General features: G+C 42.9%; 2 protein-coding genes across 2 annotated transcripts in view; one reads left to right on the top strand and one right to left on the bottom strand.

The window, feature by feature from the left end:
• plxnc1 (plexin C1) overlaps positions 1–10274 on the top strand; it is a 30941-nt gene extending 20667 nt beyond the window's left edge. The window contains exons 22-31 of the mRNA XM_085769001.1: positions 2954–3122; positions 4014–4114; positions 4970–5051; positions 5689–5723; positions 5804–5899; positions 6178–6341; positions 7642–7789; positions 7897–8037; positions 8116–8190; positions 10003–10274. Of these exons, the coding sequence (XP_085625127.1) occupies positions 2954–3122; positions 4014–4114; positions 4970–5051; positions 5689–5723; positions 5804–5899; positions 6178–6341; positions 7642–7789; positions 7897–8037; positions 8116–8190; positions 10003–10107 (1116 nt within the window). The 3' untranslated portion in view covers positions 10108–10274. The remainder of the gene's footprint in view (positions 1–2953; positions 3123–4013; positions 4115–4969; positions 5052–5688; positions 5724–5803; positions 5900–6177; positions 6342–7641; positions 7790–7896; positions 8038–8115; positions 8191–10002) is intronic.
• On the bottom strand, positions 9966–22976 carry cep83 (centrosomal protein 83). Its single transcript, XM_085769007.1, has 16 exons — positions 22879–22976; positions 21076–21282; positions 20612–20762; positions 20402–20494; positions 19153–19284; positions 18816–19067; positions 17850–17981; positions 17344–17458; positions 16630–16774; positions 16382–16531; positions 14647–14722; positions 14400–14557; positions 12788–12917; positions 12266–12369; positions 11701–11890; positions 9966–10835 (listed from the first exon to the last, which is right to left on the bottom strand). The coding sequence occupies exons 1-16, from the start codon at positions 22890–22892 to the stop codon at positions 10701–10703; spliced, it is 2184 nt and encodes a 727-aa protein (XP_085625133.1). The 5' UTR covers positions 22893–22976; the 3' UTR covers positions 9966–10700.
• Between the last annotated feature and the right edge of the window lie 1349 nt (positions 22977–24325).

Consider the following 24325-nt stretch of genomic DNA (forward strand, 5'->3'; position numbering starts at 1 on the left):
CTCAAGGCGCATTGCCACCCACCAGACTGGAGTGTAGCTTTTCTGTGGACGTAGGTGAAGACTCTCGTGCACGCCAGAGGAGGGAGAGAGGGAGAGAGACGGTAGCTTGACACATCACGATCCAGTTGACTACAACATGACATTGTACGTGATTGGATGGTGTTTTTCCAGGCTTGTTCGTTCCCCAGGCAAGTGTTTTTTTCATTTTTGTGAAAAAGCCTTTATTTACTCAGTTGCAATCGGGTGTTAAGAGGATTTCTAGCAGATTAGTAAAAAAAAAAGCTCCAGAATAAGATCTCCAACCCAACCTTTAATCTTCATCACAAGTGTGTCAGTGATGGTGAACTTTTGGCTTTTTCACACCTGATGTAAACCTCAGAGTTCCAGTGCAACCACACTCTCTGTTTTAGATTTGGGCTTAAGTTCACTGATATAAAGAGCGTTCAGGGCAGGTTGTTTTGGTTGGAGCTGCGAGCGAGCCCTCAGTCTCTCTGTTCATGTGCTCTCACACTGACTCCATCACGCTAAGATCAATCAATCAATCAATCAATCAATCAATCAATCAATCAATCAATCAATCAATCAATCAATCAATCAATCAATCAGTAATAACTTTATTGTCCCTTAAGGTAAATCTGCCTTGAGCAGAAATCAGTTTCACAGAGACCAAGATATCTTGGTCTGACTGACTTCTGCTCAGTCTTTTTATCTAAGATGAGCAAGATAGCGCGGCTGAGACCATAAGCCGTTCCGGACCACTCGCAGACTGTACCTTTTTATACTGATCTAAATGTGTGTGCATGTGTGTGCATGTGTGACATTTTATTCTTGTGTGCTTTTGTTTTGTGTGGTTTTCTGCATTTCACTGCACTGTTTTTTAACCTTGGTTTTAGCTCTGCATGTGATCTATCTATCTATCTATCTATCTATCTATCTATCTATCTATCTATCTATCTATCTATCTATCTATCTATCTATCTATCTATCTATCTATCTATCTATCTATCTATCTATCTATCTATCTATCTATCTATCTATCTACTGTTTGGTTGTTGTGGAACTATCTTACAGTAAACTGGAATACAGTGCTTAGCTGTTCTTCAGATGTCAGTGATTGTTTCCATGGAGACACTGAGTTAGCATGACAGTATGGTGTCATGTTTTGGTCTATCTTTCTGACCAGTACTACAGACCATACCAGTTTGGACTCGTGGTCCAGCTGCAGGATGAGACTGAACCTGAATGAACCTGGTGATGCCACAGAATTGATGTGTGTGTTTACGTAAAACGTTTCCACAGTGCTTCTACAGTATATCACACTCAACACACACAATTTACTGAGATTTCACCTCCAGATTTAGCTCAGTTTACCAAACACAGCCTGTCTAAGGCTCAGTCTGAAGTGATACTGCAGAAGTTCCCCTCCCACAGCACGGGGACTCTGTCACCTGTCAGTCTCTGAGCTGGAGGGTGGACCATGTTTGATGCCAGGAAACAGGAAACTGCAGGTTGAGAAAACATGTGTTGGTCAACAACCTGCTCTGTGCACAAACTGAGGGACTCAATTCACTACAGGAAAACACACAAAGATCAGACTGAGGGTGTGACAGATAGGCCTACAGACACACATTCACAGCCTTGACAAAAAAAAGAGAAGGGAGTACAGAACATCTCAGATCGATCCAAGTTCACACAACACACCCAGCTCATCAGATCAGACGTGTGTGTGTGTGTGTTAAGTGTTAGTTCAAGTGTAGTTTGGGTTGGGACTGTGTTAGCACAGAGAGGAAGTAAACAGAACATCACATTTATAAAAAATATCATCATGCAGGAAATTTGTTCTAGAGACAAAACTGTTTCTGAGCCACATGTGTGTATTTGTGCTGTGAAGTTGTAAAAGTAATAGTTACTTTTCCTGGTAATTAGTTACTTTTATAATGTAGTAATTTAGTTACTAACTCAGCTACTTTTTGGGGAGAGTAACTGTAACTGTAACTAATTACTTTTTTAAAGTAACATGCCCAGCACTGCACCAAGACAGAGAGCAAGTTTTATATATGTGTGTGTGTGTGTGTGTGTGTGTGTGTGTGTGTGTGTGTGTATGTGTGTGTCATCACGCCATGTCACAGCACATGTGTGCAATTCCAGCATTATTTTACTGTTACTGATAATGATAAGGGCCGATAGGGAGGGAACAGGAAGTAGGAAGCACTGCTTTATGTAGAATGTGGACCTGAACGCATCTTAGGTATGAATTATATATTATTCACTAACTCAGTTACTTTAACTATACTAGTAAATATAACCAATTACTTTTTAAAGTACGGTGCCCAACAGTGGAAGTTGGACGTGCCACGCTGTAGAGGAACCACACTTTAGCTGCTTTAGCTGCTTCCTGTTGGCTCTGTGGTTCTCACTCATCATGGCGCATGTCTGTGCATGTGGCACCTGCTCATTCTGAACATCCTTTAGATTCAAACAGGAATGAACTTGATGAGCACTGACTTCACTGTTGGTTCTTCTTGTACACTTCCCTCTCCATGTCCACACTCATAAGTGGAATATTAAAACATGTATAGTAGTTTTTGTCACTGTATCCATGTCAAGTAAATCACTTTACTTTTCCAATGCAGAGGCAAAACATGACAGAGCTGCAGGCAGCAACCATCAGCACGATCAGTCTGTGGTCATACTGACTTCCTGTCATGTGACACAGCTCGGAGCGTCAGCGTGTGTCCCTGTTCTTTTTCTCTGTTGTTGACTGAGGTTTACATTCAGATCAGCGTCGGTGTTTCTACTGTACGAGCTGCCGTGTGCGTGAGAGTGAGCTCAGCTTTGAGTCACCGCTCACTCACTGAGAGAGAATGTTTGAGTGGTGAGTAGGTGGAGGATGTCAGAAAGAGCACAGCACAGCTCTGAAAGTCTTTTCCATGTGTGTGTATGTTGTCTGCAGAAGCTGAAGGTGCTGTTTGCAGTGGGCAGCGACGGGGAGGTCAGCGAGCCTCTGGAGGTCAGCGCCCTCAGCTGTGACTCAGTGGAGCAGGTCAAAGAGAAGATCCTGACCGCCTTCAAGGCCAAGTTCGGCTTCCCCTACAACTTCCCGCTGCGGGACGTTTGTATCGGTCAGTGACGCGGCTCCAGTCGTTCAGTTACTGTGGTCAGTTGTTGATCCAGGATCAGCTGATTCCCCTGCTCAGTTAAAGTCAGCTCAGTAGCAGCTCTGTCTGCTCTGGAGTAAAAGTAGAAGAAATGTTACAACCATCCCAGCTCTCTCCTACATTTCTTACTGCCGGGGATTTGCTTAAATCCTATTTACACTGCGTTCCAAATTATTATGTAAATAGGATTTCACCTCAAACCAGCAGCTGTGGGAGGCAGTTCTGTCATATACAGGCAGGAACTATGATGAGAGAGTTATCAAGGTGATACCAAAGAAGGTGCTCCTGTGTTAATATGTATCGTCATCTGTGAAGATGTTTCTGACTGATATAGCCTTTGGTTTTATATCCAAATGCAACAAAATACAACAAATTTCCATTTTAAATCCTTTACTGCACTCTGATGTGTATAATAATTTGGAACACTGTCAGAAAAAAAAAAAAAAAAAAATCTGTTCTCGTGGTCATTGGTAGTTTTGTTTCACAACATCCAGATATAGATTGTTGTTGAGGAACAAAAAAGTCTGATTGACTGTCAGTTTTATCAACCATTTATATAAAAAAAGAAAGAACAAAAACAGCATAATTTAGAACATAAACCCTACTAGAGGCAGAAACATGTGTTACATGGGTTACTAAAAAGTCTTTTCTATGAATGAAGTTGTGATAAACTGGGACAGATGGAGCAGAAGTGTCACTGATGAGCTGTGAACAATAAGAATAGTAATGTCACAACAGGGGGTTTATGGCACTATAGAGCTCATTTAACTTCATATTATGACTTTATAAATGAAGTGCCAGTGATATCTGAGCTACCATGAACTCATCTGCATCTTCACACTGTTCTCCCTCCAGAGTTTGAGAAGGACAGCTCCTTTGTTCTTCTGGAGGAGGTGGACAAGAGCTCGGAGGTTGTCGGGGAGGTGACGATGCTCAACACGCTCAGTCACTACAAGGTGAGAGTTGTACTGTCTGTCAGACTTTCACATTCATGCACAAACTCTTGTGTTGCGGTTTATTGGGTAGAGGTGAAACTGGAATATACCCACTGAAATGCTGCACTTAATAAACTACAGTGTCCTCAGGGTGCAGACCTCCTCCTCTGTCTGGCCTCATCATTTTTTATTGTGTGGTTTACAGGGTGAATGAGGAGGCTATTTTGGGGCTTTGTGTGTTCTCTTGTTTGTCACAAGACAGAAACTGGATAAGTACAAATGATGATCAGCATGTATTTCATAACAATGAAAACCTGTTGTAGACATAAAGGGAAAATCACATCCTCTTATTTCAACATTTCAGACCTATTTGTTTTGTCTCTGTGGTCAAAAAAGGAGAATTTATTTAGAATTACAGATAAAGTTTTGTTTTTTGTTTTAAATTGCAGTCAGTGCTGTCCAATTCTATATCCTTCTGAACTCTTTGACTTCCACTGCAGCCTAGGTTTCTCTGTTTTCCCTTTGATTGGACCACTCAGAAAACAGTCAATCAGGAGAGATGCCCTGACCCTCTTTCCAGGAACAGTAAAACTAGATGAGATGGTTTTTGGTTCTTATGGATCAACACTTCAAAAGAAACACAGTGGAAGAGAAAACTGTGGAGCTTTAATTCGCATTGAGCAAATATCAAATACAATTTGTCCAGAGTTCCTGAGAAGCTGATGTTTGAGATCAGTACAGACCCAAACACACACAAGATTAAACACAAGAGGTAAAACTGAAAGCACAGCAGAAAAAGCTGGCACCTTTTCCTGCTGTTCCAGAACCAGCTCTGATCACAGGTCTGTGTCTGTGTTGGTGTGTGTTCTTCTGCAGGTTCCTGATGGTGCCACGATCAAAGTCCTGTCAAAGGCAGCTCGTCCTCGTCCTCCTCTAAGTCCACAGGGAAGTCTGAAGGGTAAGAGCCCACACACACACACACACACACACAGATAAATTATAAAATTGACATACAGTAACTACGGTATGAACAGTGTGATCTTGGCTGTTAAGTATGAAAATAAAGGAATAAAGGTAGACATAAGTATAACAATGTTGGTTGAGGTTAGATGATGTGGTGTAGAGCTATCTATCTATCTATCTATCTATCTATCTATCTATCTATCTATCTATCTATCTATCTGCTGCTCCACTCTCACCTTTAAAATGTCATCTGACCTCCTTTCATCATGAGCTGTCAAACACCTAATAATAATAATAATACATTTTATTTATAAGGCGCTCAAAGTGCTCAAGGGGTTTACATAAAAAATAACGACACAATTAAAATACAGAAACATGTGGACAATCAAAAGGAGATATGAAATGAGATACAGTAGGATAGAAGAAACAGAGAATTAGACATGTTTCATTTACAGATTAAAAGCCAGTTTTAAAAGGTGGGTTTTTAGGAGTGATTTGAAGGTGTAGGCGCCTGTATAGTCTCTGATGGGTTGGGGGAGTGAATTCCAGAGGGTGGGGCGGCAATGGAGAAGGCTCTGTCTCTGTCTAGAAAAGAAGAACCTCTGCTGATCCATGTCTCTGCTCATTTTCAGACGATGAGAACTTCTCTGGGAAATACTTCCACCTGGTGAGAGCTGCTCTGTCCCTCCTCAGATGTTCTAATCAAAGTTTGGACTTTAGATCAACAGATGTTCTCTGTCACGGCAGATCGACCCTGACGTAGTCGAGGACCAGAGGAAGAACCCAGAGAGGAAGAAGTTAAAGCTGAAGGAAGTGCACCTCACCAAGCTGCTCTCCACCAAGGTAAGAGGAGCCAATCACAGACCTCGGCTTCCTCCGACATAGCAGAAATGATACCAGCCTCTGCTGTGGTTATTTTTTTTATATATACCATCAGCAGTACAGGAAGTGTGCCGTCTTAGCTTTGAATGTGGATGTTTGGGTTTTAGCTTAGACCTAGAGCAGGTCATTTTTGACCTACATAGGAAACAGGAAGTGAATAAGCAGCAGTGAGTTCTGCTGGAGCTCAGTACGTCCACTCAGTCTAATACAAGACATCACCTGGTTCTGTCTGTGTAAAGGTGGCTGTGCACTCGTCTGTGGAGAACCTGTTCAGGAGCATCTGGGGCACGCCGCACAGCCGAGCTCTGCACGCCGTCAAATACTTCTTTGACTTCCTGGACGCTCAGGCAGAAAACATGAAGATCACCGACCCAGATGTGCTGCACATCTGGAAGACCAACAGGTAGGTGGGCAGTGGCGGCCGTAGGCATCCGGGGGCCGTTTCAATACTTCATATGATTTGATTTGATTTGATTTGGATCCCCATTAGCTGATGTGGTTTACATCAACTACCCATTTGAGGCTCTACCCCTTTACATAATTATGTTTGCCAGCTATGTGCCAATTAAAACCTGAAAGGACACAGTACTAAACACACTATCCATGGATGCACATACCCATGTAAAACAATACATTGTGATTAAGTGTTAAAATCACTATCAGGGCAAGAAACCAGGACTCAGCAGAAAACAACAGGATTGAAGCTGGTTTTCAACAAAAAGCTAAATGATTACATGCATGTTCAACCATGAATAGGCAGCTTAGCACAACCAAAAACTATAGGCTTTAACAAAACTCTGAATTTAAATTGGCAACAAATGCTCCGTGTTATTTAAGCACCACGGACGGCATGGAGGAAAGGACATACGGACAGACAGACAGAGATTCGTCCATCAATCAAATCCATCAATCCCGTCGGTCTTCTGGTACCCGAGCTCCTACTGGAGGCAGCCAGGGCTTAATTTGACCCGTGCCGATCGGAACCGGCACCTATTTGATTGAATGCGGGACCTCCTCTGTCAATCATTTGTAGATAAACTCTGTCTTTATTTTATTTCCCTGTGAAGTTAAGGCCATGTTTTGGATGCATTTTAATCTGAGAAAACAGGAGGGAAAAAGTGATTGACAGACGTCAATCATCAGGTTACGCCAGTCTTTTTCAACCTTGGGGTCGGGACCCCACATGGGGTCGCCTGGAATTCAAATGGGGTCGCCTGAAATGTCTAGTAATTAAAAAAAAAAAAATACAGATAAAAATATAATGATTAAAAACACCACACACAATCTTACACAACTGTATTCTATACTTTCACTTTCTCGAATATAAATCGAGTTCAAATGAAATGCAGCATAACAAAAATATCAGAGCTGCCGCATCTTGATTGACGATCACGTGATCGCAGGGTCACCAGAAATTGTTGATGTCAAAATGGGGTCACGAGCCAATAAAGGTTGGGAACCACTGGGTTACGCAATGCAACCAGTGAGTTGCGTGTGTGGCTATTGTCTGAATGCCACACACACACACACACACACACACACACACACGTGCGATTCAGGTGAAACCTAGGTGAAGAATTATTGTTTATACACTGTCTGTCTGGTGATCAGTTGGACATTGAACATAGGTATGTGTGGGTGGTCCAAAAGCTGTGTAGAGATGTCAGAGCGTGGGCCTGATGAGGCTCTCCACCTGTTCACAGTTTGCCTCTGCGCTTCTGGGTCAACATCCTGAAGAACCCCCAGTTTGTATTCGACATGGAGAAGAGTCCACATCTGGACGGCTGCCTGTCCGTCATCGCCCAGGCCTTCATGGACTCCTTCTCACTCAGTGACATACAGCTGGGGAAGGTACAGTAGTGAAGACTCATGTTTTATTCCGACAAGAGGAGAGAGTAAGCGGGAAGTCACAGAGGACTCAGTCACAGCACTTAACTGTCACTGTTTTTTTTCTCCAGCATGCACCAACCAACAAGCTCCTGTACGCAAAAGACATTCCCACGTTCAAACAGGAAGTGAAGGCTTATTACAAGCAGCTCAGAGAGCGATCGACAATCACAGAATCCGAATTCAAGAATTTCCTGCAGGAGGAGTCAAAGGTAACATCTTCTTCAGAATAAAAAAATCTAAATCAAAAATGTCTCAGTGAGAAAATTTTAAGTTTGTTTTTGTTTCAGAAACATGAAAATGAATTCAACGAAGCGTCGGCCCTCAGAGAGCTCTACAAATTCATCCAGAAATACTTCACTGAGGTCAGTGGTCGTCTCTTCGTGCTCTCCTCAGCTGACGTTCACCATCACTGGATGTTTTCAGTCACTTTCAGTCAACAGGAAATTAATATCAGAGATGATGTCAGAGGGAAGAGAGCAGCACATTTATATTCTACAGTTGCTGGCAGGAGCAGAAGTCAGCAGAAGATGAAGAAATAAATCAAACAGATCAGACACAAGTTTACAGATCGATGGTTGAATCTTCAGATTCTGACCCAGGAACAGCTCTGTGACTGATAGTTGAAAAAGCATGGAGGCTAACGCTGAGAGTAAAGTTTAAAACACTTCTCCAGCAGCTAAATAAAGACCGTGTCAGATTATCTGTAAATGGCACAGCTCTGACTGGTTCATCACTGACCAATCAGTACACTGGCCATTCTGTCTGATAGATATTCTTATTCACAGTGACAAAAAGGTTTCAGTGCAGAGGAACTGATACTGACCATAAGAGACTGAGGCAGATTTTAGATCCCTCACTCATCAGGAAAAACGTTACGTTGGTGAAAACAGTCAAAAGTCTGTAGGATTTTAATTTCCTCCCACATGATGTTTGTGATGTGCACTGTGATGCAGACAGTGTGGATGAGGGAATGTCAGAAGCTCCTTCATGGCAGCAGGAGGTGGAGACGGACTGAAGCTCAGGGTTTGTTGAGGACAGCGTGTCGGTGAGCACGCTGGCTCCACGGTAACTGACATAGAATGGAAGTGTTCTGGAAGAGAAAACCCAGGGTTACAAACACAACACAGGAGTTTTCAGTCAGAGTGTGTCAACTAATGTGTGTTTTTAGGTGAAGTGTGATCATCTGAGCTTTTTTTAGGCTGAACCGCAGATAAGAGTTCATCTTAAGCATCACTTGTGGTATCAAAGCTCAAGGTGATGGTGCATAGATAGAGAAAAAGAAAGGTGCTGATCAGTCACGACATGTTGCTAGGATTAGGGTGTTAACAGACCAGCAGCCACAAAGACTTGTGAAATGAAGCAGTGTGTGTGTGTGTGTGTGTAGGAAATTAGATTTAAAACCTTCAGATTCGTTCTCTGGTTTGTTTATCAGGTGTTGCTTCCTCTTCCTGTCATGTTTAAACTGCGTAAGAGTTTCAGGGGGAAACGCCTGTTGTCAGTGTGATATGGAGCAAGTCAGAGAAGTGATAGAACATTATTATTATATAAAGGGAGTGAGCTTGTTACATCCCATAACCGACTGGGATTGTTTAGCCTAACTTCATTGGCAGTGAAGGTCCAGAGTGTGAGACAGAGTGAATCAGCTGATTATAATCAATGGATAATAATAATCTTTAAGATAAATTCTATTAACCATTCCAATTATAAGGGCTACAATGACATCCAGGGTCCTCCATAGATTCATTAATAAATAATCATTCATACCTAAGATGCATTCAGGTCCACATTCTGCATAAAGCAGTGCTCCCTACTTCCTGTTCCCTCCCTTACGGCCACAGGCTGATCACAGTCAAGTTAACATTATCAGTAACGGTAGATAAAAAAATATATACGTATATAATATATACTATATTACTCTCAGTCTTGGTGGAGAGATTGATAAACTGGATCGTGTAGGGGTCTTGAACCTGGAGTATTTATATACTGTAGCCTATGTATATTTTGGGCTTGTCCAATCCATATCTTTATTCAACAGGACAGTGGAGAGAATGGAGGACTGGTTGTAAATGATCGTCTTGGAACTTCAGAAGTCAAACTGGCAACTGGATGTTTTTGGACACAGAAAGTTTCACTAGAATGCATTTAAACTAACCCCTGAATTTATTTTTCCACAGATAAAAGAGAAGCTGGACCAGAACGGCGCCCCCACTGAGCTGACGGAACAGCTACTCCACGTCAAGAGCTCGTTCGATCAGCTGAAGAGCTGCTCCTGGGACTAAGCCACTGGCTTTCCTCATGTGACAGGAAAAACTGTGAAGCTGTGAGGTGGAGGATCAGGTACTGAGCTGCCAAACAGTTCCAGAGGAGCAGCAGAGGGAAACTTCATTCTTCACTGCCTCAGTCAGTGTGTGAGGAGAAGTCTTCTGGAAACTCCATTAAGTTTTTTGGCATTCAGATACCCCAGATCCTGCCAGGAACCTTTCTACCCAGATCAGTTTCCTTGTGTCTGTCTCACAGGGAACAACAAAGACTTGTACGGACGCATAGATACGACAACAGACAGGTTTATCTGTAAATAGAATTCTTTCAATACAATTCAAGTAAAACATTGGACACCATCTGTCCATAGAAACTGTGCAAACAGCCTGAAGCGTGTCCAGAGGCTGAAGAACCAACAACAGGCGTCTCTGTATAAAATCCTGAGAGTGTTGTGGTCAGATAGAAAAATAAAAAGGTGCTGCAGCTTTTTTTCATCACGAGTGACTGAATTCATCACTCAACACAACAATAAATTATCTATTGTGTGAAAGCACTGTCCTTGGAAACAGGGCTCTTCCTTTACTGCCAACACAAGTCCAGCGGGGGTCAGAGGTCAGGCTGACTGGAGACTGGGCTCCCGCTCTCTCTGCACCAGAGATCCCAGTTCCTCCAGCTGCTGCTGCTGGGCGTTCTCCAGGTCCTCCAGCCTCCTGCGCAGCAGAGAGAGCTCCCTCTGATGTTGCTCCTCCTGCAGCACACACACACACACCAGGACAACACTGCATTAATACACATATAGGGATGCTCATTAACTGATTATTAACTGTTAACTGATAAGATTAAAATGCTCTATTAAACATCTGTGACTATATCAGTGATCAATGTTTTTTTTAAATAAAACAAACACGCTGCTACAGCTGTGCAGCCACATCCACTGTGCTCTGACTCAGCTGATCGGTGCTCAGATTGAGGTTAGATCTTCACGTTTTGAACACTTTTTGAATAGGTGAAGCAGCTGGAGAGCACAGCGCCTCCTTTTAAAAAAAAAATGTCATAGCAGTACCGTCCTTACAGGTGATGCGCATGCAGATGTCCATGTATGTTGTGGTCTGACCTTCCTTCATGTTGACTGCGCTACATCACACGCATATAAGTCCTCCTGTGCAACTTGTTGCTGCAAGAGGAAGCCTGCATGTGTCGACACGCCCTAATGAGTTGATGATATAAGGAGCTCATTTTTTAAAAATGAACCGCTAGTATTAATCAGTCAAAGTTTGTGTTAATGGTTAAACAATTAATCATGTGCATATTGTATTTTGTTGTCATTTTGTTGCCAGGGATGTTATTTTGCATGTACAGCCAGTTTCCTGTCAATTCACGCTGGTCTCTGGCTGAACCAGCTTCTGGTAAAGTCTCTTGATTTATTATGAGTATATGACAGTTTGAGGAACCCACAGAAGGCGTGTGGTTGTGGGTTTTGTATGTGTGAAGTCTGAGCAGGAGGGTGCACTTCCTCTCCTGCACTAGAAGCGTCATCTGTTGTGTCATTATGGGCAGTTTTCTGCTGCTGCGGCTGAAAGGTCTGTCCCAGTCTGTTGCTTAGCCAGACTTACCGGGATGTTGGACAGCGGCCCCTCGGAGCCAAACAGGAGGAGGGGGGTGGGGGAGGAGGCGAGGAACGCGGGCCCAGCGCTGAACGGACCCTGGCCTCCCAGGAGGAGACGTCGAAACTCGTTGTGGCGTCGCTGCAGCTCCTTCATGCGTCTGCTGAGCTGAGCCTGTTCCTCTGAGAACGATGAATGTCTGGACAGAGAACATTTCAGTCACGTCACAGAACCAGCTTTTGTTTTTATAAAGAGAAATCTGTCAATCACTGTCACTGACCCAACTACATCAGTACTCAGCTCACTGCATTTCCTGTTGCTGCTTCATAATAAAAGTCCACTCCTGTGTAAGCAGCTAAATGATTTTAATGTGAAACTGCAGCGGTGGAGAAGGAGCTCAGTCAACTGTGTCACCAGTCACAGAAGGTGACTGATTGACATTTATTTCAATGAAAGGTCACTTTAAGCTGTTATATATTTTATACTTTGGCGATTAATAAAGTCATTTGTATTCGTATTTGACTGTTACTGAGATTATTTTATTGTGAAAGTCGGATGTGATGGTGACGTTTACTTCTTGGCTGCAGCAGCTTCCAGTTCCATTTCCTCCAGCTTTGCTTCCATCAGCTGGATCTTATCCTGCAGCTTCTTCTCTTTGTTCTCCGTCAGCGCTTTCCTCTACACAACACACACACACACACAAACACACATTATCTAAAGCTTCCAGGGAGAAAGTTTGTAGTCGCTTTTGAAACCGTGTCAGTGGTCAAATATTACAACTGTCTGCAAATATGTGACATGACATTAATCAGTTGAAGATAGCATACTGAAGATGAATAAATGGTGTGTTTATGATCCTGGGTTATTACCTATTAAAATGGACTGCAGATTTAAACTCTGGATCTTAAAGGGAATAACAACATTCTACTCTATTACAGATAAGACAGTTTAAAGACTTGCGGAAGGAATGGGCTTGAAAAATCTGATTATTACACAGATCTCCAGGTATACAAACATTCTCAACACATTATGAATAAAACTAATCTAAATGTGGATAAGATCAAAGATGTTGAGGAGCCAGGTGGAGCAGCTGTACCTTCTTCTGAGCCACCGCTGCTCTGTGCACTTTCTCTTTGACCTGAGAGTATTTGTGCTGCAGCTCGGCCTCTCGCTCCTGCAGCTTGTGTTTCTCCTCCAGCCATTCCACCTGGCGCTCCTCCAGCATCCTGGAGAGGAGAGGAAGAAGAGGAGGGAGAGTGTTAGGCCAACACTGAAGAAGCAAAACCTGCCTTTTTCTTAAACTGCCCTCTTATATTAGATAGAAATAGAAATAGATAGAAAATATATGTCAACTACAGTAGTGATATCAGGGGAATATTTAGACAATTGTTTTTGTCATGTTATAATAATTGACAGACACGCACAGAGCGAGACTGAACAGGAGACACGAATAGACTACCGTATTTCCTCAAATAACAGCCAGTATTCAGTTAATAGCCATGTCTCATATAATGGTTGGGGGCTTTGTTTACACAAACAAATAAAGACCGGCCCCAAATACAGGCCAGGTCAAAAACAAACTGGAACAAACTGGTGAGGATATGATCAGAAACTCTTTGTGGACTGCACGTGAGGAAGATGAAGATGAGCTAATGAATGATGAAGAGGGATTTAGAAATAAAAGCCTCCCTAAAATAAAAGCCTGCCCCCAATTAAGGCCGGGTCTCCTGATGAAATTAACACGGCAAAAAATCGACCAATCAGAATTTTGGTCAAGCCAGAATTTATCGACCAATAAATCGACCAGTCGACTGGGAGATTACAGCTCTAATGCCAACACGCACAAAATATTTTGCTAACTGCTGTTTTCGGTACCGCGAGTACAGAATATACAACATTGCTCTCAGCGGACGTGTGGATTCCTGTCAGGCCTGACGCAGCAACAGTCCAACTCGCGGTCCGTTTATGTGAAAGTAGCCGGACCTGGAGCTGCTCCAACTGCTCCGTGTGCCACACAAGTTTGAGCTCACGTAAACATGACATGACACACGTCTTTCTCCGGTCAGTTGTCATGGAAACATGACACTCTGACAGTAGTGCAGCGTTTTGACCGTAACACATCCATGGTTTGGACCAGAGAAAAAACAAATGTGTGTAAATGCAAAACGTAGGAGATGAAAAATGAAACAATGTGTCATTTTTGCAGCAGTATGTGTGAACACAGCCTGAAAGTGAATGAATGAGAACAACAGTTCTCTTGTTGAAATACTTGAAGGATAAAAGTAATGAGTACATGACTTTCTGTTTACTATTTTAACTCTGTTCTTACTTCATGTTTCCACCTGCTCTTTAAATACTGTGCAGTGTGAGAAGTTGTTGAAGCACAATGGAGCTTAAATAAGTTTGATGTGAAAGTACCCTAATGAATTTAGAAGCACATGGGTTCTGTTTTTTGTTTTGTTTTTTAATCGTGGAAATTTACTGGTATTGGTATCAACTACAAAGGTTCTGGTATTGTGACAAACCTACTGACTTGTTTACATTTTAACAGACAAAGTTGTGCATAATAAAGTCTGAGGCCGCTCTAAGTAACAGAAGGTGAGTGCACGCTTCCCACAAACCAGTATGTAGCACTCGGCTTGGAGCAGCTCTTCAGAAACCTATAGAAGACGTTCCATTTCTTCCACGTTTACAGTGTGTGGTTGTACCTCTCTGCCTCTTGCTGGCTCTTCTCAGCCTGGCTTCGTGCCGTCCTCAGCTCCTCCCGGACTCTGTCCAGGGTCTCTCTGAGCCGCTGATTGGTCTCCATCAAGTTACTCTCAGAGTGAGACAGGGTCCCCAGCTGGAGGCCCATATCTTGGTTCTGCTATTGGGTTAAAAAAAAAAAAACTGCATCACAGCTTTTTGAAGAGCTAAGTCCATTGTTGTTTTTGTGTGTTGATCATGTTGACTTACCTGCTGCAGCTCAGATATCTCTGCTCTCTGTCTCTCCAGCTCCTCCAGCTGGGAGCTCTGCTGCTGAAGTTTAGTTCTGCATCAAATAACATCAGATACATAGTCACTGCAAACCTTTAAACTATACTGGCCTCTTGGCATATCAGGAACACAGAGACCTTGAGTGTAACCAAGACTTTCATTCCATTATCATCTGCCAGAGTTGTTATTGCAACACTCTCCTAACTGGGTTACTAAATCACACCGTCTGATCATCAGACTGATACAACTTATTCATCACTAACACTAAGAACAAAGAGCAGTGACGTCCACAGTTAAAACTAAACACAATGGAAACTATGAAGCAGCAAAGGCTGCAGTTAGTCAGACCCCATAGACTCCCATGTTAAACTGTCTGATGATACAGCAGAAATAAACATGTTTACAGTATGTAAATGTATCTATGTCCCAGAGTAGTCCCTTCTTTTTGCCTAATTTCATAATAGCCACAAGTTAGGTGGTGTCAGAACAGCCAATGACATGAGACATAGAGGCTCTGTTCATTTTTATTCACAGTCTATGACAGAGGTGCCCAAAGATAGTGTGGGTAGATTGCATGACATTAATTTTCTTTTAGATTTTAATATAATCTATCTTCCCTATAATTAGGACTGAATGCTTTAGAACAGTGGTTCCGGGGACACCCAGGGGTCCTTGAGAGGATTCACGGGGGTCCCCAACTTTTTCTTGAAATTTTACCGCTTTTGTTCCAGATATATTACATTTATTTCCAGAAATGTCTATACATTTTGACCTGGTTATTTTGAAAGCAGCTCGCAAGCTGAAAACATGTGGGCAGTGGGCACACCTCGTCTATGGTGAAGTGTCTTTCAGTCACTCTGCTGCCCCCTGCTGGAACCAGCTGGGCCAGCTTCCAACGGGTCAAATCCAATCTGACCAGGCCTCTAGAAAGATGGTGAAACTGCTCTGTTCTCCTCTGCCTCCATTAATTCATCGGATGAGATATCATCGCTTTTCTTATCAGAGTTTCTGTACCATTTACTTTTCACAGATTTTACTTCTGTTTTATGCTTCTTTCGGTTCTGTTAAGCAGAATGAATGACCTCTGTGTGTGATGAGTGGTACAGATAAAGCTGCCTTGCAACTGTGTAGAAAAGCACAGTGCTATGTGTTAAGGGCGGCTGTGGCTCAGGAGGCAGAGCGGGTCATTCACTAACCGGCTGTATAAATGTGTGTGAAAGGGTGAATGCGATAAACAGCGTAAAGTGTGGTGAGTGGTACAAGTGACTAGAAAAGTTCTATAGAAGTGCAAGTCCATTTATACCTATGCCTGATCTACAGTTGATACTGATTAGTGGACATGGAGGAAGTTACACTTTGTGACACACACTTCATTTAAGTTCCACACGGCTGATGAGTTGTGTTTCGATGGCCTGTCACACACTAACACTCCGATCTACTGATCACATATCTCAAAACTGCTTGATCAGGATCAGTAGCTGATCAGTCACGGCCAGTTTATTTTGGTACTGACTCATTTGCTCTATTTTCAGTTCCTCAAACGTTTGACCAGGAAGAGAAACTGTAGCTGAAAGGAAATGGGCCTGGTGGCTACACCAAGCACATCATTTCCCATCTCAGAGGTTTGATCGATCACTCTTTGTCCCTCAGAGCTGAGATGACATGAGTCGACATGTGTCCTCTGCTCTGCGGCGCTGCTGGTCGTCTCACTGACCTCAGGTTCTGCAGCTCTCTGCGGGCTGACTCCTCCCCCTGCTGGGCGCTACGCACTCGGTCCTCCCACTCCTCCTTCTGGCTGTGGTCTGCAGCATCCTGCAGGGCCCTCTGCTGTTCCAGAGCCGCCAGACGGTTCTCCAACTCCAGCCTGACAACACGGACGGACCAGAAACTCAGAAATCACCATTTTAAAGATAATACTTTTAATATTCTATTAGACTGAAACAACACACGGTTAATTCTCACCTTTCCTCGTGTAAAACAGCGGTTTTGCGGAACTCCTCCTCTCGGGCAGACTGCACCTTCCTCACCATCTCCCTCTCCTTCTCCACCACCACCTGTCTGTGTCGCTCCACAGCAGCCTGAAGCTCCTCCACGTCTGCCTGCAGACCTGAGGAACACAGGTGACGGGGAGAGTCCAGGACCCACAAGCAATCAGAAATTAAGTTTTAAACTAAACTAAACATGAATTTGAATCATGTCTGACGAATAGCTTAGAATCTGACCTCTTGTTACCTCTGAAAAGGTCAAATGTATTTTTATTGTCAGCAGTATGTTTTACGATTGGAAGTGAAACAACAGATATAAGAAGGTTCAGCTCAGTGACCATAAATGAAACTTTCAACTCTTCTGGTCATACTGAGCACAGCTTGTTCCACGTGGGACATAGTAAATCACCGTGTCATCAACAAAGACAGAATGTGTGGGAGACGGAAATAAGGAGTGTGTTTGTGTTTCTGAAGAAGGGGGCGGAGCTCCACCACGAGTTTATACATGTTCAGGAGCATTTACTGAAGATCAAGGTGGATGAAAAGATTCACAACAGAAACAGATGTCTCTCATTCATGCTCTTTTTGGTTCTTACTCAATCTGAATTTTCCCCAAGATTATGAGACAGAGAGTCAGGACAGGAGTGTGTGCGTGTGTGTGCATGTGTGTGCGTGTGTGTGCGCTCCATACCATCTCTCTGCCCCTGCAGAGTGTCTCTCTCCCTCTCCACCTCCCCTTTAGAGCGGGCACACTCCAGTTTGATACTGGCCACCTCCAGCTTGTGTGAATGTTTCAGTGTCTCAATCTGTGAATCAGACAGAAAGCCGTCACCATGACACCCACCGGAGACACCTGCTGGATGCTATCATCACTACATCTCACTCTGACATCAGTAACATCTCCAACTTCTACTTTTCATGTGCTTGTGTAAGATCCACAGGCGTGTTTGTCTTTTTTGGGTCTTTGAGCTTGTCAGCTGTGACTCAGCTTTCACTGGCAGGATGACATCAGCCCAACGGGTCGGACTGGGTTTTACAACCAAACACTGAGGGGAATTCATGTTGTGACAAAAATGAGAGAGAAGCCTGGGGAGAAAGGGGTTATAGTCACCCACTGACCTGGTTGTGCCACTGGAGCCCACAGAGCTCAGTAACACAGCTCCCTGTCTGGAAGTCACAGCTGAAAGCAACATGTACCTGGCAGGAGAGGGAGGTGACCTCTCTCTCAGCTTTGTGCAGCTGCCCGGTGAGCTGGCCGTTCTGCTCGTGGCTCTGGTGAAGCTCGCTCTCCATCCGCTCCAGCTGCAGGCGCAATGACTGGCGCTCCGCCTGTCAACCACACAACCAATCACATTCACTGAAGAATAGGGATGCAACGGTACTAAGTAAAACACTAAACTGTTCGGTGCGTCCTGCACGGAACAATACGCCCTTATGGGTTTTACAATTCATTTTGCATTGGTGTGTACTGCTTTACAGGCTACTGTGCTGTGGAGCCAGGGTGAAAGTGCAGCTTACACACAGAAGCGGAAAAAAAGAAAACAGGCAGCACACGAGCGGTCGCTGGTGGCGATTGCAGGGTGACGCCTGTCCATGCGCACGTGAGTGTGTGTATTTGTAATAATCTGCCACATTTTGTAATAAAATTCTTGACGCAATATGTAATAAACTTTGCTGCATTTTGTAATGAGTTGTTACACAATGCACTGACTTGCACTGACACTCGCATTTTGTAATAATTTGGTGCATTATGTAACAACTTATTACAAAATACGGCAAAGTTTATTATATATTGCGTTCAAGAGTTTTATTACAAAATGTGGCAGATTATTACAAAATGTGGGCAATATAGTACGATAGCTCTGTGTCTAAAAGGGGCTTCAGAGTGTGAACAGAGAGGAGGGGCTGTCCAGACAGGTCTGTTGTCTACGTGTGTGTGTGTGTGTGTGTGTGTGTGTGTGAGAGAGAGAGAGAGAGAGCCCTACAAGGAAATAAGATTTTAAACATAATTTTGGGAGAACTGTACCGAAAACCGAGATATGGACCGTACCGTGGGCTACCTGTACTGTTGCACCCCTACTAAAGAAAACATTTTACTTGTTTCCACACTTTGACATTAGACAAAAACAAAAGGTGGTTTCATTTTAACTGCTGCCATCTAACCTCCAGTGCCTTCACCGCAGCCTGAGACTCTGACAGCTGTCTGATCTGGATCCGCTGGACGTTCTCGGCCTGCTGACCCGAGTTCTCCTTCTGGGCTCGGAGCTCCGACACCTCCGCCTCCAGCCCCTTCAGCCGCAGGTGGAGCTGGGCTTTCTCCCTCAGCAGGGCCTCCACTCGCTTCCCATCACGCATCAAATCTGAACCCTGGTACTGAGCCACCAGGTCCTCCCTGTCCTTCTCCAGCCGATGGAGCTGCCCACAGGACATTCAGTATTTTAGATCTCAGATTCATCGTCATTGGTATTGATCAGTATTTCACATCATATTTCAAACACACCTCTGCCTCGAAGCGAATCGTCCTCTCCTCCAGCACACGAGCGTGCTCCTCCCTCTGGTGGTCAAACTGGGACTTGATGAAGGTGTACTCGTAGCGCAGCTTGTTGTACTCAGACCGGTACTTCTCCGTCTCCTGTGGACACACAGATCAGAGGGAGGAGGGAAGGAGCAGTGAGGCACACACATGGAAATTGGCCATGAAAGCTCAGACTTTCAAATGACTGTCAACATGCAATCAATGCTAATCTCCCCACCGTTGCTATGGACTCCAGACTCACAGCTGCTAATGTCACGTCTCAAGCAGGTACTAAAGGATAACAGCAGCAATTTTCCTCTTCAGCAGGGCTGTTTCAGCTGCCTTGTCATACATCATTAAAACTAAACACTTAGCCTGACAGTAAGCATGAAAACACATGTTCTAGTATTTTTCCATTTTTGCACTAGACACGCATTTCCATTTTTCACTGTACTACCTAGATTAAAGAGAACCCGAGGAGTTTGCTTTTGGTTATAAAATAGTCTCATATTAATGTGGATGAATCTACGTTACCAACACTTGTTTTGTCTTTATAGTTATTTTGATATTATTATTTAGTGGTCGGCTCGCCCAGCATTTCCTAGTTTCGGTTTCCCGGACGCTGCCCGGCGGGTCATGGGAATAATGCCACTGGATCGCCATTTACGACGGTATCTGCTTGTCTTCGAACCTCCGACTTTCATTCTTGGTTAATGACGCGCGGGGCCTCATGGGAAATGTAGTGTGAAAACACTTCACTTTCCGAAACTCCTCGTAGTCCCTTTAAATTTATATATTTTACTTGTATTTTATTAATTTATTTCTGTCTACACTGCACACTTTACTCCTATACACCCTCCCCTAAACTGTGCAAAACATTTTTTTAAATATTTTTGTACAAATGAATGTCTCTCTCTCTCTCTTTTTATATTTGCATATGTATTTTTTTTTTTTTACCTTGTTACCTGTTTATCTAGTTGTATGCTGCTGTAACACCTACATTTCCTATGAGTGAGATGAATAAATAGTTTCTTTCAGTGCTTAGTTTTCTGTTAACCCAAGTCGTCTTGGATCTTTTCAATTAGAGGAGCTCCGTTAGATAGGATGGCAAGCGCTAATGCAAATCAGACAGTCTGGAAGCAAATAGGTTGGAGCTCCATCAGTGATACTGCTGTTCTCTCACACTCTGATCTGACTGTCTTGTAATAAAGACATAAAACACATCGAGGCGTACCTCCTCCAGTTTACTGAACCTCTCTCTGACTGGAGCCTCCATCTCCTGCTGCACCTGAGCTCTGAGCAACTCCAGCCGCTGAGGTGTCATCACCTGCACACACAAACACGCACACAGTTTAGTTGCACAAAAGGAACTAAAAAAATAATAAATCAACTATATGGTCTGATCTTATGAAACTACTACTTTATTTTAGGAAAAGAAAAAGACCTGCAGTCGCAGCTCCTCCAGCTCTCTGGTTTTGTCCAGCAGCTCTCCTCGCAGCTCGGCCAACAGCAGCTGCAGCTTCTCCTGCTGAGCCTGCCTGTCGCTCAGCAGACGCTTCAGTTCACCCTGCGCCCGTGTCAACTCATCCTGCAGGCTGCGAGAAAGATGCTGCAGCTGAGATGGAGCACACAACACTACAGATACCTGATTACCATGGCAAACTGCTGAGCCAAGTGTGTGGTGGAAAACAGGTATAACTCTAAGCTCACATTACTCACTCTATCTCCTTTTTCCAATAAAAGTATGATTATTTTCCCTGATGTTCCCTTCTCTGACATGGATAAAGGCAGTCCTCCTATGCAGGATTTGATTTTTGCCCCACTATAATCATATCAATAAGGACAGCTACACTCAAAGACATTAAAAAATTAAAAGAACACTAAATACCAAATTCAATTTGACTTTACCTTGTATGTTCTGCCTTTAGTGTCTGGTAGTTGGTCCTGTGGTTCTCACATTTCATCCTCTCATCAATAAGCATTTTCTGCAGCTCCATCTCTGCTCCCCCCAGCCCGGCTGACAGCCCCAGCATGGCCGCAGACTGCCCCATCCCAGGCTCCAGGTTTGAGACGAGAGGGCCCGACTGGCCCAGGGCGGAGGAGCTCATCTCACCTCTGCAGAAAAATAGCCAGAGACAGGAGTTAAGAAAATTTTGATAAACCAAGCAAAGCTGTTGCTAGGTGTGTATCAAAAAAAGAAGAAGAAGAAGTAAAGGTTGCCAGAAAAGCAGCTGTACTTTATCTGTGGCTGTGACAGACTGCCTCCTGTGTGTGGTGTGGTGCTTTTAAAGAGGGAGTCAGGCTTGGTTTTGTTGTCATCTAGTAACCATGGTGGCTTTGAGTCCCTCAGCTACTTATTAAGATCTCAACCAGTTAGTGCACTCTGAGTCAATCTCAAGTGATTACTGGATCTGTGAGTGCAGCCACTGAAAGTCTTTAACACAAGCCACTCAATAATCAAGCATCTTGTGATTTCCATACCAGTGTCTCTCAACCAGAATATACTCATCCAACTCTGAACTGCAAAAAGTGTTTAGTTTAGTGAGTTTATTTTGGTCTTGTAGAATCAAGTACACACATCAATTAACAACATTATATACTACATAACATAACAAACAAATAATAATTCATTTCTTTTTTTCTCCCTTAAAGTATCCAAAACAAAACAAAACAAAACAAATGTACCTTGACCAAAGGGGTGTAGGCTGAAGCTTACATTAACAGTTTCTGTCAGCTTGAGAAATTTAAAAAGAATAACATTTGTGTAACAGTTTACAAGCACACTGGTGTTCATACGTAATTCAGTTTTATATTTGAATCTATAAAGTATGTTACATATTTTCATTTCGATTCTCTAAATTATTCCATAGATTAATCTTTGTTTTACATCTGTTTGTGCCTTTGTTTCTGTAAACGTACAAATCCCTTAGTTCATATTTACTGGTTCAAGTCTGAAACATCCTCTGGACACCATCTGGGAGCATATTATTATTTACTTCAAACATAGTTTGAGCAGATTTAAAGTCCACAAGATCATTGAATGTTTTTGTCGACACAGCCAGCTGAGTGCCACGGAAGAAAACAGCTAACTGCTCACTGGTGTCTCCTTGTTGACATCAATACTAGCTAATAATGTTAGCACACCGTGGAAGTTTATTCTAGTCCTCCTAATGAAATGTCCCTGTACTGTCTGTGGGCTCAGCTCAGCACACCGACTCTAGGAGCTAATACTCCAAAGTGTGGTGTAGAAACTTTCAAACGCTTTTAGCTATTTTAAATATCGCGCCCTACGACCCGCGGCTCGGTATGCTAACTAACCAACTGGCTTCTTTAGTGCGTCTATTATCGGACATACTGTGTCTTTACCATTTTCCCAACTAAGTTGGGGCAGTGGGTTTACAACAAGCAGCCATTAGGACGGCTGGGACAAGCTGTCTCTGTTTAAATACGAACAAGCACGAATTAAACAAAATACTGAACGGCATAACGCGGTTGGTTTAACAAGCTAACTTTAGCAGCGCCCTGGGATGTCATGTAAGTTACAGTTACAGTTAGCACAGCAGAACACTCCTTGCTAACTAGGCTAATGTCCCGTGCAACCGGACGCACACTTTTTCTCTGCAACAACAAAATGCGAACTCGCAAAGTGCTGTTAAAGTACACAGTCGTTTGCTTTACTATTTGTGAAGTTGGCTGCAGAAAGTCACTTACCTCTTGTTGAACATTAGCCTCCCTTCTCTTTGCTTTGCTAGCCAGCTAATCTGTAAACTACAAACCGGGGGATCATGGGAAGTTTCCCCAAGCTGCCGCGACGATAGATAGATAGATAGATAGATAGATAGATAGATAGATAGATAGATGGATAGATAGATAGATGGATAGATAGATAGATAGATAGATAGATAGATAGATAGATAGATAGATAGATAGATAGATAGATAGATAGATAGATAGATAGATAGATAGATAGATAGATAGATAGATAGATAGATAGATAGATAGATAGATAGATAGATATTTTGGAACTATGGTATTATAATTGGTGTGCACATATTGATATTACCAGTCTCCATCTTTATTCAGTTTTGCACATATTTACTCCAGTTGTTGTTTTTGCACAATTAAATGCAGAGTTTACACACACACACACAAACACCAATTGGCAAAGCATGTGATGGATGAGAGTAAGGCTGCTGATGTCTCTCTGTAACAGATTAATGCTCTCTGGCCCACCAGAGTGTGGAGGGTGAGGGTGACTGATATTTTTTGTCTAAGATGCCTTTATTTTGCAGCACATTCATCTCTCAAAATCAGTCCTAAATGGGTCTTGACTCCTGCCAATCACAGCTCCAGCCTTTTGAGCAGCTTGTCCAGTCTCATAGTGTTAACTATAATCACAAGATTACTGTATCGTTAGCTCATTCCTTCACAATGTGTATCTTGATTGTATTCTATCAGGTGCTTACCCATTTATACAGGTAATTAAGACACAGACACTCATTGTACCCTGTCTCCAGGCTTGGTCAGAAAGGTGAAAAGCGTTGGATAATCTGATAATTACCACAACATCCATAAGAACACTTTGGTTACTCCCTTTAAAATGCAATACACAATGATATAGTTCTGCTGTCCCACTTGACTTGACCCCCAAGAACACATTCCCTTGCATTCCACTTATATCCTTGTACAACTAACACACACAACCCTCAGACATGTTTTTCTTTGAATAATTTGGTCTAGTTAGTGAATGGGTACTGGAAAAACTCTTCCTGGAATTTCTGTGGAATTCTACTTCTAATGTGACGTTCAAAGTTTTTAAATTCATATTACACATAGAAACTGTGCTCTTCTTTTGTTGGAAGCAGAAACTGTACTGATAAATGATGCCATGAAAATTATGAAAAAAACAAAATGAGGACATAGAGTGCAGATATGTAATGATACAGATCATGTGCAGTAACATGTAGTCAAATACAAAGACAAATACATTAACAATGACCTTAAACCCAGAACAGACCTCATCTGATTAAAAAACAATATTCCTTCATTCAGATGATCCACATTTTAAATCTGGATGGTTAGGATTGAGATTGTTAGAGTGGTCCACTGAAAGCTTCTCACCACCTGTGTTTCACTCCCAGACAGGACACAGTATTAG

Source organism: Trachurus japonicus, chromosome 23, assembly GCF_045865225.1.
Source record: "Trachurus japonicus isolate A0001 chromosome 23, Traja_1.0".
NCBI lineage: Eukaryota > Metazoa > Chordata > Actinopteri > Carangiformes > Carangidae > Trachurus > Trachurus japonicus.